The 14,935-nt window shown below is 40.7% G+C and overlaps 1 protein-coding gene across 1 annotated transcript in view; it reads left to right on the top strand.

Moving 5' to 3' along the window:
* Positions 1-14,935, top strand: part of LOC126481006 (B-cell receptor CD22-like) — a 113,633-nt gene that overhangs the window by 29,033 nt on the left and 69,665 nt on the right. Inside the window, exon 5 of the mRNA XM_050104460.1 lies at positions 1,383-1,513. Within this exon, the coding sequence (XP_049960417.1) occupies positions 1,383-1,513 (131 nt within the window). The remainder of the gene's footprint in view (positions 1-1,382; positions 1,514-14,935) is intronic.

Here is a 14,935-nt window from a genome sequence, read left to right as displayed (position 1 = left end):
GTGTCAATTGTTTTCTTTTTAATCCAGTGTCTTCTTCCCAATCGGCCAAGTCGTCCGAAACGACAGACAAGACGTCTGCCCATTCTCCGTAAATAATCCTGTTGTCTCTTTCGTCCGCCATGATGAAAAGGCACAAGTACTTATAAAAACAAAAAACTTGTTGGCGTGTGTAACGTCTTGTCAGCTAAACAAAACACCAACAGAATGCAAAAGGTACTAAAGTGCCGTCGCCGGCCACTGCGCGATAGTATGCTCACGACACCACTGTGGTGTCTTCGGCCACTGAACAAAACTATGCAGACGACACCACTGTCGTCTCGTTGGACGGCATAGTTTCAATAACCGGTGTAACCACCAGAATGTTGCATGCAAGCGCGCAAACGTGCATGCATTGCGTTCACAGGTGCCGGGTGTCTGTTTGTGGGATGGAGTTCCATGCTTGTTACACTTGGTCGGTCAATACAGGGATCGTTAATGCTGGTTGTCGTTGACACTGGAGTTTTCGTCCGTAGGTATGCAGATGACAGTTATCCTGTTGGAAAACTCTCCTTGAAATGCTGTTCACGAATGGCAGCACAGCGGGTCTAATCACTACACTGACATACAGATTTGTAGTCAGGGTGCGTGGGGCAGCCAGGAGCATGCTTCCGCTGTCATACGAAATCGCACCCCAGACCAGAATTCCAAATGTGGGTCCTGTGCGCTTCGTCCCCAGACAGGCCCTCTACTGGCCTCCATATAACCTGCACACTGCCAACACTGACACTGAGTCAAAACCGGCTTTCATCGAAGTAGCCGATTTACAACAGTTTGTAGAGTCAATGTGGTGCCACTGCCACACGTTCGTCCGGATCCGGGTCTCCTTCCGACTGTACATTGTCGTGACCACCATTGCCAGCAACTATGTACAGTGGCTACATCTCTGCCAAGCCATTCCGTAATATCACTGAAGGAACATCTAGCTTATCGTAGTCCTATTACATGACCTCGTTCAACATCAGTGAGGTGTTGTTAAAGGCGTCTTTGTTGCCTTAAGGGCATTCTACACTATCATCAACTCATCACGTCCAATGTCAAAGCAGATAACGCTCACGACAATTAAAGCGTCTGTTTAAAGCAAACCTGATTTACATCTTCATAGTGGCGTTACTAACGCCACGCATGCGACTGGCGTGAAATTTGAAAATGCATCATATTTCAAATGCAGAAAAACGCCTGTCAGCTTTTGTTTATGTCGCATAGTTCCTTACTGCTGTTCCGATTTTCTTCCCTTCAATGTATATGCAGTTAAGTAAGTCTAAAGGCATGAATGTCAGTATCTCTGTGCATGGGGGCAAAAATCCCCCACATACTGAAATATGGCATGTACGGTCTGTTTTCAGATGCTCCCATAGTGTCTATACAGTTGGAACGTCCCGTGCGAGCCGACGACATACGAGAGGGTGATAACGTCGCCTTGACGTGTAAATTACGGTCAAATCCGCCCTCGTGGAGAGTGAAATGGATGTTACAGGTCAGTATGCAACTCAAACACTTATATTTATTTGTGACAGTAAGTAGTTCTGGTTTATTCTAACCAGGAATCCGTTCATGTATAAGTGTCGACGAGCACAAGAAAGAAAGTCTTCATATATATATATATATATATATATATATATATATATATATATATATATATATATATGTATATCGCGAACAAACAGAAACTAGACTTCAGATGTACGCATGATTTCGATGCTCGCGTATCTCACAGAAAAAAGAAATTACAAGTATTTACAAAAAAAGACATAATGTCAGCAGGGATACCGTTATCACTTTTTCTACAATGTTACTTACAATCCGTCTTGATTGGAAAATGTTTATTCACATGACCGGTTTCGGTTCCTCTAGAACCATCTTCAGATCTGCAATTTCGGTTACAGGAGTAACTCGTCCACACTCACCAACCTTCACACGCTGTGTTATGTGAATAAACATTTTGCAACCAAGACGGAAGATAAGTAAAATTACAAGTAGCCAAACGACTCAAAAACTTTGTTTTTAAATACGTCTAGATCACTCTTACGCTGTGACTGTTAGTACAGCAGTGTCCCTTCACCGCCCTCTACGGTGGTCATGTGCAACATACTTACGACAGAAAGTTATGTGTGATAGACTGATCCCTTGTCAAGTACGTTAATTTATTAAAATTTCATCTTACATTTTCGAAGGAGCATTTTTAAAATTTATATATAACTCTTTATTGTATTAATGAGATGTTTAGGAAAACATTTTATTTCCAATATTTTCCACAATAGAGGTTTATTTACCGTACCAAAGGTTTTCTCAAGAGCAATAAATGCCAAATGCGTTTCTAAGCCAAATTCCCGAGGTTTTTCAATAATTTGTCTAATAAATCTATCATCACTATACGAACTCCCTTTCTAAAACCTGATTGTTTTCCTGAGATTATTGCATCAGTGGTGCATTGACGACCATGTTATGAAGTAATTAAAAACTCTGTTATAAGCTGATGACTAGATAATGATACAGGAAAGATAATTAATTCACAAATCCCATTATACAGATTGAGCCAAAACACAATATATAACCGTTTAATTCTATCTGCAAATAAGACAATATTTTACAGTTTAACTGTATCTGCAAATAAGAGAAAGCTAATGGCTTTGAAAGGAAAAAAATCCAGTCAGATCAAAAGTAATAATAAATGAGAAAACTTTAGAATAAGTATCTCACTTCAGTTATCTAGGAAGTGATATTAGTCTTAACTATGACAAAGACATTGAAAAAAATGTTACTAAATTTGAAGCTATCTGCGGAACAACTGGAAGAACTTTTGGAAGAAAAAAAAGAAAAGAAACACAATGAAAACCTATGAAGTTGTTGCTGTACCTACTCTCCTATATGGTTCCGAATCACAAACGTTAAAAGAAATTACGTATACAAACAACATAAGCTAAGTTTATTCTTCATGGGATATGTAAGAGGCTGTAAAATAAGGAATGAAACAATAAGATCAGATTTAAAAATCTTTTTAGTTAATGAAAAGACAGAAGGGAACAGAAGGAGATAGAAGGATCATGTTGACGGAATGACAGAAAACAGACTGCCAAAAAAGGTAGGGAATTATCGATGGTCTGGGAAGAGAGAACTAGGTAGACTTCCCAAGAGATGTATGGATGGATGATACAGATCCGAACATGTGGTTAAAACATTTAATCCTTTGAAGGAGATTATGATAATGATGATGATGTTAAGAGTATATTTTCATAGAGAAAGAAATATTAAAGAAGAGATAATTGCGGATGGCAATTCACACATAATACAAACTAAGCCACCTACACTAGTGTAAATTCATCGCCAAAATAAAGTGTGCCATTGTAGACGAGAGGTGTGAAAACATGAACCATTCGGTAAGCGAGCGAGAGGAAACCAATCGTTGATATCCGATGCTCACTCTATAATTGCTTCTGTCACATATTCCGGGCTTGCTGTCAGCTTGAAATCTGAAATGATTTTAAAGGCATGAATACGTTATTGTCATTAAAAACTAAATTTATTGTTAAATTTCTTATATCAGCACCAATTGTCATAGTGAAAACCATACACATGAGCACTGTAAATAACTATCCTCCCTACACAATTCAAGGATCACGTTTTAGAAACACCATAACTGTCTCCAATTGGGCCGCAGAAGTTGGAAATTTGGTTCAACAGTGCTAAGTGCTTGTGGTGTTGATGCAAAGCAGGGCAGTGACAACGATAAACCAAGCAAACCCTACACCATATCTAAAACTACAGTCGCCGAAGTTGACTATTCGTCAGAAAGGAACCTAAGAAATTTCATAGAGTGACGAAAAAAGGTCACAGATAAAATATTATCGTTTCTGCAAGATGAGTCAGTGGAGTGCGTGGTGTAGTGTATGCTCGACTGTGCAGGGAATGTACATGAGGAATACACTGTTGACGATAAGCACTTAACAAATGAAAATGACATTCAAACAGATGGCGAGCCATGTAGTCCATCATCCTTGTCGGACAGGAAGCCACAAATCCCGTCTCCAGTGAAACGTTGTGAAGGATAATCGTTGTCAAAGGAGGGAGTACTAAACATAATTTCGTACATGGAAGATCATCCGCAGCGTGGTAGAAAAACATTTATGAACAGATTTAGAGTAAGGGCGCGTTAATATGATTGTGTAGAGCATAAGAAAAACTATGGATATTCAAGGCAGGACATGGTGCGCTTGTTACAAAAACTAGTGTTTACGCGTTTCAAGATGCTTGATGCAATTTACAGGTTGTGAATGATAGTGATCTACTATGTTATGCACATGAAACTGCGTTCTACGTAGATTAGAGTGATTTCAAGGGAACCATTGGATGCTTACATAGTTGTAGACAGTGCTACAGAATGGAAGACGTAAGATAATGTATCAAACAAGGTGTCAAGCTGACGATGCACAGACAACTCCTGAATTGGCCCTAAAATTTGTAGATGAGTTAAAGAAGCCTATCCCACCTTTCGCTAAGGAATTTGTTCTCAACGCTGACCAATCGGGATTGGAAGAAGAAATACATATGAAACGAATCTTGGAAATTAGAGGTACCACGAGAGTTATATCAATGTCAAGTTATGTCAACGGATTAACCAAAAGTATACAATTATGGCAACTATTAATCTGAACGGTAAATTGGCTAGACAGCTATAATATTTACTGCGCCGCAAGAATTTGGAGGTGCTCTACCCCCTACGATTCATTTTCATAGCGCGATGTTGCAAGGCCACCTGCGAATATCTACATCACAGCAAAAAAGAGTTGGAAAATGGGCTTAAGAGAACTACAACTATAGTATGAACACTTTTTTTTGGCCAATAGCTGGTCAAAATAAATTGATTTTTGTTGATTCCTCGTCTGCTCATAAAAATCATACTGCTTTAGAGCGAACTATGGCTCTCGAAAAGTCTGTGACATTGTGATTCATACCACCTGGAACCATTGGATAAATTTAGTCTCTGGATTTTTTTGTGACTATTAAATATATTATAGCTCTAGCTGTAGCTGCCCCTAACAGGATAGCTCTACGACAAAGTGGTTCGCATTCGATTTCATGTCACCACATACCATCAGTTCTCATCACCCCATTACACAAATATGATTACACGTGCGTTCTTTAAGAGTGGATACCCAGATGAAGGTCCTGAACGGTTTGTACCTCCCAAGGATTTAGCCATTGATCTTGATGGTGCGAACCTTTGTGATCGTTGTGAAGAGCCATTTTTCATTCGTTGTTCATGGTGCAACTGCATGATTTGTTTTGAACATTTCTTGTATGTGGAACATGGCCACTTTGTGACGCGTGATACATAAATCCCACAGAAGGTTGATCTCTCTGCGTCACGGATACTTAGTTTCTGTCGCCATCCTGATGCACATGGTGAGCCATTAGCAGCTAATATTTTTCCTGACATAATTGTTAACATACCACTTTCGAATCAGCCTTACTAAATGTTGAATATGCAACCCTCTCACTCCCCTTGTTAATGGCCACATCATTATTTTCGCTTTCATTTATGTGCTCGCATCTATTATCTTCACTACCCATTACGTTTTTTCGCATTTCAGTTATGACTTCTTTTTCTGATAATTCCTCCATTGAAGGTCCAAAAAAATCGGATTCTGCCAAAGCAACTTGCCACGTGATTGTTTTCGTTTCATTAGATCGAGCGCTATCAGTGCGATGAATGATTAATAGTAATAATAATGAAGAAGAAAATGTTTGATCACTCTTCAAGCATTAAGGGGCGAACAATGTGGGTCATTAACTAAAGGCCTACAGAAAACTGAAATGATTTTCGCATGCTGAACACTGATTCATCACATGTAAAAATTTCATTTTAAAAATACCCACGAAAATACATAAAACATCTATAATTAATAAAAAGCTTCTGCTACCGAAAACAAATCATAAATAAGCAAAGCACTAAGCGCAAAGTAGTCCCTGATACTTGTTTCTGCACTCTTTCCTGCATCTCACTGTGCCTTTCTGAATCTCAAAACGAGTAGTCAATGGAAAATATCCTAGCAGGATCACCATGAAACATTTACGTCGCTTGTTGTGCATGTTGTATATATGTGCTAGACGGTCGAGGTTCAGCAACCATTTGCACAAGCTGCCTAGAAAATACATGAACTCAACACACAAACGACCCAACAAGCGATTCTGTGCTCAGATAAAATCCAACACAGTCGTGCAAGGAACTGTTAAACTGATAATTATTCACCGTGCTAAGTGCTGTTGCTGCTTAAGTTTCACTATCCACAAGATAAAATTTAATTCAATTTTTGTAATTAAAAAGAACTTTCCAGATAACTTTCCAGATTAAAAGAAAAGAATACGTTTCTCATAATGGCACCTGTATTACACTGGGAACACCATCACAGTGACACTGCAATTCATTGAACAAGAATCTCTGATGATATTTATTTTCAGTTTGAAAGGGTCGCCTCACCAGAGTGTTATGGGAGGAAATGATGGAGTGAGAAAAAGTTGTGTTAAAAATACTAATTTGTTTGCGCTTCAGTCAGGAACCGCGCGACCGCTACGGTCGCAGGTTCGAATCCTGCCTCGGGCATGGATGTGTGTGATGTCCTTAGGTTAGTTAGGTTTAAGTAGTTCTAAGTTCTAGGGGACTGCTGACCTCAGATGTTAAGTCCCACAGTGCTCAGAGCCATTTGAACCACGCGTTTGCTCTCAGTCGGTATTGTTCATTGATTGTTTGTTTTTCTTTCATCAAGTAACCTAAAAAGCAATATGGATAAAATGAATCACCAATGAAATAATATCCGGCATTATAAACGTTGTATCCGTTCAGAAGGCACACAAATGCTCTCTGCCAGACTGTAAATTGAGATGCTGATCATTTTCCGAATCTCGGAAACACACAAAAGGGACATGAACTGGATGGCATCGACTTATGATCCCTAAAGCTAAGAAGCAATTCGAAGTTGCTAAAGAAACTCGCCAATTGTGAGTGAGCTATGTATTACAATTTCTAAACGTGATACTTAATCCAAAACAGCTGAACGACTGCCAAGGTGAAGCAGAACACCGAGCGGCGACTCTCCAGTGCTAAGATACGAACCGCCACCGTGTGCCCACACCAAAATCGACCAGCAGCTCCCTTCTCTGACACACTCCTTAAAATTACCGTAGGAGGGGAGGAAATAGCAAGGTTTCCCACAGTGCCAACTGAATATCTGCCTCCCTCTTCCGCTACACAGGGAAAGGTCGCAGAATTCTCTCCTCCGGCTCTTGTATTCTATGTTACCAAACTAGAGGTTGGCAGTGTACTGCCTTATGATTGGAGGAACTATATCTGGTAGTGCAAATGCAGTTTGCTTCCCACACAGCTTACAGAAACAAAGGGGTGACTCTGTTCTGTGTTTCCGTTTTTAGGTTCAAATGGTTCAAATGGCTCTGAGCACTATGGGACTCAACTGCTGAGGTCATTAGTCCCCTAGAACTTAGAACTAGTTAAACCTATCTAACCTAAGGACATCACACACATCCATGCCCGAGGCCGGATTCGAACCTGCGACCGTAGCGGTCTCGCGGTTCCAGACTGCAGCGCCTAGAACCGCACGGCCACTTCAGTCGGCCCGTTTTTAGGACAAGCCATAGGTTTTTGTTGAAATCTCTTGGGAGCTAACATGGCTCGTGCTGCTTAGAAAGGCTGGGAAAGGCTGCTTAGAAAAGTGATCTGTATTAAGAAATACCCAAAGCGGCTCACTTGTGCGACCAGTGTGTGTGGGTGTTGCAAGTGGGAAATCTCCCAGAATTCTGCCGTTGTTGATCCATCCCGTAAAACCTGCAGGTGGCACATCTCATCACTGTCTGACAATTGGGAGAACACAGCCTAAAATGCCAGAATTCAAAGGCCTTGCTTTTCGATTCAGACAGATTACGAGTATACAACATAAAACGGGTATGTGTATATGGTCGCTTAGGGACGTTTGACAAACCAGTCTCGTCATGTCTTCATCAAAATTGGTTCAAGGAAAGAAAAGATATCCCAATTTCAAGTTTCGTCTGAAATCGTTGTCTCTGTCTCTTTGAACGTAATAATCTCCAAAATTAGTAGAAGTATTTCCGTGGGGTTTTCACCGGAAAAACTGAACTTGGCTTGGGGCAGCGTATATTCTTTATTATGTCAAAAAAGGAACACTCAAGGAGAAATATGCTAATGTAGAGTTTTATCTAACGTCGTTGCAGACCTTAGTCGTATAGATATTTAATTACAGCGGCACAGTACACTAAATAATCAATAGACTGCGCTATTAGTTTCATAGTATACCAAAGATCTAATAGATGTCACAATTAGTTTTTTAAATTCAGCAACAGATGTATTTTCGGGAGTTTACCTCAGTAACACAATTAAGCATCACTATCTTATGTTTACAAATACAAACGAACAGCGGATTAACTTTACTAGGATGTATGGACTTAATGACTTTGTTTTTTGTATTAAACCATTAACGACGTTGCTTTGATCCTCTCGATAGGTTTTGTTTTTATTCTTTGCTGGGAAAAACGAATTTTTACATATAAAAGTGCCAAGGAAACAGTCTAGTTTTTCTGAATACACCATTCGAACCTGCGACCGTAGCGGTCGCGCGGTTCCAGACTGAAGCGCCCAGAGCCGCTCGGCCACTGCTGCCGGCCCGCAGATGACATCAAGCTGCTCAGACGTGAAGGTGGTGCTGAATTCAGCTTATATCTGTGCTCTATCCCACAACGGATACCACTTCCAGATTACATTAAATATGCGAGAAGAGATTGAAAATATTAAATTCGCATTTGAATTATAAAATAGAACTGTTTTATTTCCTTTGGACATTATAAACTCAGTTTATACAACATCGAACACTCTCTGCTTCATATCGTGTTACACATATTGTTCCTTCAGAGCCAAAAGTAACCTGATGCTAGGGCATCCATGGATGAAGGCAACCGGAGGTCGCACCGCCTCCCAACCCATCTTCTCCACAGAAAAAAGTATACTGTAATCTGGAGTTTTTATTTCAAGGAAATTATTAAAATGCCAGTGTTATGTATGATTTTAACGGGGTCGTAACGGGAACTGTTTTATGGCTTCATGGAAGTCGCCATTCATCTTCTAAAACATTAAAAATATTCCATACCCGCGTCTAACCCGCCCAGCCTCCCCGCCCCCCTTCCAGATATTGTACTGGTGCCCTTGATCTCACGTTTTACTCACAGTGTTCTGTTGCACTTGTGCTGCCAGAGGGACGACTGGGCGGACAGCTGATGGGTGCTAGGAAACGACAGACGGCAGAGTGAATTTCCTTGAGTGATACGAACAGACCGTTCTGGGCAGAGCCAAGTAAAAGGACCTCAACACCTTGATGTGTAGGATGGTTACCAGACGAAATGACGGACAGCACGAGGTAGGTCATGTAACATTTTTCATGGCCTGCCCTCTCAAATACAACACGCTACTCCTACTGGATGGCTGGAACTATTACACTACCATCATTTTCTGGGACTACAAATAACAAATTGATGAATCTTCCTGGCAGATTAAAACTGTGTGCCGGGTCGAGACTTGAACTCGGGACCTTTGCCTTTCGCGGGCAAGTGCTCTACCAACTGAGCTACCCAAGGAGAGCTTCTGTAAAGTTTGGAAGGTAGGACACGAGGTACTGGCAGAAGTAAGGCTGTGAGGACGGGGCGTGAGTCGTGCTTGGGTAGCTCAGTTGGTAAAAGCACTTGCCCGCGAAAGGCAAAGGTCCCGAGTTCAAGTCTCGGCCCGGCACACAGTTTTAATCTGCCAGGAAGTTTCATATCAGCGCACACTCCACTGCAGAGTGAAAATCTCATTCTGGGAACAAATTGATGTATTTACTACCTGTTCCTTCAATCAACCCCAATACCTACATTCGGCCTATCTCTTCCTGCAAATCCCTACGATGAACTAAAATTACATCTGTAAGGATCGGGGCGATATGTTACTTTTATGTTTCAGATAATCACAACAGGAGCTACACCGACAACCGTCTGTTTACCTCCTTTCAGAGCTGCTTCGGGAAAATCCAAAATACACAGTGAAGACATTAACATTTTTCAATAAAAATACTAATAAATGTTTCTAGGTGTGCTTCGTTCATAACAGGAAATCTCATTTGCCTACTACATTCCAGTACGGAGATAAAAAGTCCTGAGTTTGTGTAATGTTTTCGTTCGTCACCTTGTCGTTCCCCCTTATGACTGTCTTCATCCTTATTTTTTAGTCATTAGGCACATATCATGTTGATGTTACATGTTTTACAGATCGTGTCCTGCCACTGCAATTTTCACCTTGTTACAGCGGGATTTTTTTTTTAAATCCAACTGAGAGGTCACGTACTTTCCCATTTCAGGTCTAGCTCTCATCTGCAGCTCATCGTAAGCTTCTATAAATGTTTCTTTATCCTCTCACTTACTTTATATATTACACTCTTGTGCTGGCGTGCTATATGCTTATATACTTCTTGTATCTGCTTATCACACTCTTACACCCTTCTGAACTTCTGTTTCATTTAATATTACTAAACTTAATTTACTTACCATAGCCATATGCCTATTTTAACGTATCACTGCCACTCTTGGAGCCTCAGTCCACGACACAACAGCACCATTGCCTGATCTCTTCATATTTCCTAATCTAGAGCTTAAGCTCAACACTTACGCTGTAAAATATTTCTGTCTTATACACTAATACAGAGAAACGTAACCTTAAGAACCAGTTTATTTACCATGCGTTTCCTTTCATTTGCCATCATTTGCCTCTTTACGCTTCACCTCCTGACCTCACTAATTTCTGGAAGAACGTCCGATAGACCAAAGTACCACGAAGAGATTGACGTATAGAAAAGAAGAACATATTCAGACGTCCGAGGTGCACACAACTGCAATCTGTTTCTTAAAAAAAAGAAGGACTCCCTAAACGTTGCTATTACTGTTCCACACATGTACTCTTCCATAAATTGCCTCGAGATGACTGGGTGTTAGTGTTGTCCTCATCATTTCATCATCATCCAGGAAAGTGGCGAAACTGGACTGAGCAAAGGTTGGGAAATTGTACGGGTGCTGATAACCGTGCAGACGAGCGCACCACAAACCAAACATCATCATCATCATCGTCATTTTCCATAAACCTAGTATATTCGTTAGTTCAAACGCTGTCTTTGATCCGAGATAGATGAGTCGATAGGAAATGATATTTGGAGTACTCTCTACCAAAAATGGGTCATGATACGCTACTAAAAACTTTCCGAATTCGTTAGTCACTTTTCCCAATGTCTCTTTCGTTTTCACTAGTACCGTATCCCCACGTATAAACATTTCGGTCTGGTTCTTGCACCATCTCTTTTCTTCGTTTCAGCTGCCCGTTGCAACTTCCTATCTCTGGCCAACCTCTCTATTTCACCATTCACGAGAACTTTACTCGCCGTAAAGACTACTCTTCTCTCATTGACGTTCATTGGTTTACTTCGAAAAACTATTTCGCTTGGTGCAAAGCCCGTTGGTTAATACCAAAAAATTGTTAGTTATTTCCACCAAACTTACAATGAAGTTGGCGCAAACAATGTTTTCTCTGTAACAGTATGTCCTACACAGGCGGTTCAACTCTTTCGTCAGTGTTTCACTGGTATTGCCCTGTGGAAATTATGGCCAGATCTTAATATGTCTCATTCCACGGCGTTCCCACATTTCCTCAAACTTGTGGGGTATAAACTCATTGTCTGATAGTAATGTGCCTGGCTTCCTCACTTGCACAAAATAGTCCTCCTCTAACTTCTTTATCAAGACTTGTGCGTTTACTCCAGTAATTGGGTACAACTTTACGTGCATTGAAAATAACTTTAACACTACAAAGATTTCCCTTGGATACTGGGACTGGTCCAAACAAATCTATCACATTTCTCTATCTGCATCTACCTGAACACTGTCATAATTCATAAATAGGAACATGGGAAGCCAACAATTTTTGGCATTGGTGACAAGCTTGGAACCGTTTCTGCACCTGCCTCAACATGTCCTCAAATATCAGCACCTCTTGTAATTTCGTAGTGCACATCTTTGCTCCATACTGCCCATAACTTTCATGCACTAATTCTTTTAATTCATCTAAATGTTGCTGTGGAAAATACGAGGTTTGGAACTTAAATAGAGGCAACTATTTATTCACAACCGATACAAAAGAGTTACACGTTTGCACCTGTTACTGTCCTTCAAAGTAGTTACCGGCGTTGTGTAGAACCCGTTACCAGCGATGTGGAAGGCGAAGTATACATTTTTCGGAGCCTGTTCTGTTGATGGTGCGAATGGAGCCGTCTGCTGCCTGTCGAATGTCTGGAACAGTTCTGAAGCGAATGCCACGAAGTGGTTCCTTCATCTTCGGAATCAATGTCGTTGTTCAGTTGACCATAATAGGGAAAGGTTGAATTTGTTCTGTTACTGTTGAAAGGATAGCTGTGTGATTGATTATTTAGGCTTTGTTTAAAGTCCTTTCGCCCCTACATTTGTTTCATTGTAAGCGGTTTATTGCTTTGTTAATTGAAGTTTATATGCTTAGTAAAATGATCGTTAAATCGTGCCCTAAGTTCATACGAACCTTAGCCCAAACCATACTCAAGCTTACTCCTACGGAACAATAACAACAGGAACCGAACTCACAATCGACAACGTTTCACCAAATTTCGACTAGAACTCGTGTCTCTGAATTAATTGGAGGCAGACTTATGCTGCATTTCTCGGCTGTGAACAATCCTTAAGAATTGATATTTTGCGCAAGGGCAGCATCATGTTTCGACCAGCTTCCACCACAAATGTTACACCTTACCGTTAGGTAGAGGTGAAGACCCCAGTGTCGTTCCTGATTTCAATAAGTTTTTTTGTCTATCGCTGAATTAAGAATACGCTTCGCCTTAGCAACTATGTGTACTTCATTGACCTTGGTAACAGGTATAGCTTAGTGTTGTTCAATGCCAGATAGCAGCTTAGCTATGGAACTCCTGGTTTCCTCATATGTAGTCTAAGTATTAGCAGGATACGTTTCTATCGTGAGCTTGTGTACATCTTCTTTTGGTATACTGAAAATGAGTTTTTACTTTTGATACAACAGTATAAGTTCGCTGAAACAGTTTTTGATTTCGTGAGTCTCAGCACTGCGTCCCTTATGAGTAGGTTTTCTTGGATGAGTGCTGCTCTTTACTTGTTAATTGTCGTCCTGTGTTTGTTGACTTAGGTTTTCAAATAAAGATGTTAATGGATCATCAGAAGTTCATAAAACACATTGCGCACTGAAGAGATGGACGCGAAATTAAAATGTTCAACTTTTCCAGAATTAGGTAATATTTTCTACTCTATGGACTCCGTTCAATGTGGAAATGAGTTTGCAGTAGTGAAGTTCCACAATTATTTAACGTAGTTCCTATTGAATTTCGAATCGCCGCTGTAGAATAAAACTGCTGTTTGTGATCGGTATGTATCTCTGCGAAGATGTTTTTACACACCTCGTAGTCCTCTCCTTGATTCAGCCCAGTATAATGATACCCGCCTATACATTACAAGGTGAGTGGCACTATACTGATGCCTTCTCTTTCAGAGCTAAAACACGTGACCCTATTTACTATCTATTATTGTGACATTTCGACCTCAGGATCAAAAACGAAAGGCACTTTCTTTTCTCTGAATGTAACGTCACCTTCAGAAATGGTGCCCTCTGATTTTATTCAACATATACATGTAGAAACTCAGTACATATTTATAAATTTCACTTCATATGTAATCCATTTCTTCATTTCACTCTACACAGAACTCTATCTTGTCAGTGTAACAGACACGTACTGAAATGTACTGCTTGACGTTACAACTCTCTCGCCAATAGGTGTAACAGTGACGCCGCAGAGTGAACGACTGTTGGACAAAGGATAAGCATGCCGCTCACTAGTTATGCAAATAACCGGAAAGATAAGTTAAAGAACATAGTATCGTAACTAGCGTAACTTTGCATGTGCGGATACTGAAACCTAACAACAGTCACTGGCTGTTTTGTTTTTAACGGGCTCTAAAAGGCTGCCTGTGAGTAGATGATCTAACAAGTGTGTATTGGCGCTCTGATGGCCTGTATGTGGTAAAGTAACGGAAAATTTGGGAAGTAGTGGTAAGTTCGTAAGCGACCAAACTGATGAGGTCATCGGTCCCTAGGCTTACACACTACTTAATCTAACATAGATTAGCTTACGCTAAGGACAACACACACACCCATGACCGAGAGTGGACTCGAATATCCGACTGCGATAGCCGCGCGAACCGTGCCAAGGCGCCTAAGACCACGCGACTACCCTGCGCGGCGTACAGTGATGGAACCACAGTCGTCACCAAGTGTACTTATATTGTAGATTACACGAGAAGTGCCAGTAATATGTTCTGGTAGTATAAGAGAACTACACACATCAAAACTGTTTTGCATCACGTCGGTTCCGAGAGTTTCGGAACCTGTACCGAAAATTGGTATAGAGATCAAATAAACATCATTTCTGCCCTTTTTATCACTCCTGAAAACCACAAATTGCATGTTGTACCATCATACAGCGATACCTTCAGATTGCTTGTACACACCGGCACCTCTAATAACCAGTAGGCACGTTCTCTTGCATTGATACATGCGTGTATTATTTGTGGCATACTATCCACAAGTTCTTTGAGTCACTGTTGGTCCAGTTTGTCCCACTCCTCAAGCGCAATTTGTCGTTAATTCCTCCGAGTCGTTGGTGGGTCACGTCGTCCGTAAACAGCCCTTTTCATTCTATCCCAGGCATGTTCGATAGAATTCATGTCTGGAGAACATGCTGGCCACTCTAGT

This window comes from Schistocerca serialis, chromosome 5, assembly GCF_023864345.2.
Source record: "Schistocerca serialis cubense isolate TAMUIC-IGC-003099 chromosome 5, iqSchSeri2.2, whole genome shotgun sequence".
Taxonomy (NCBI): Eukaryota; Metazoa; Arthropoda; class Insecta; order Orthoptera; family Acrididae; genus Schistocerca; species Schistocerca serialis.
This window is presented reverse-complemented; position numbering and strand designations above follow the sequence as displayed.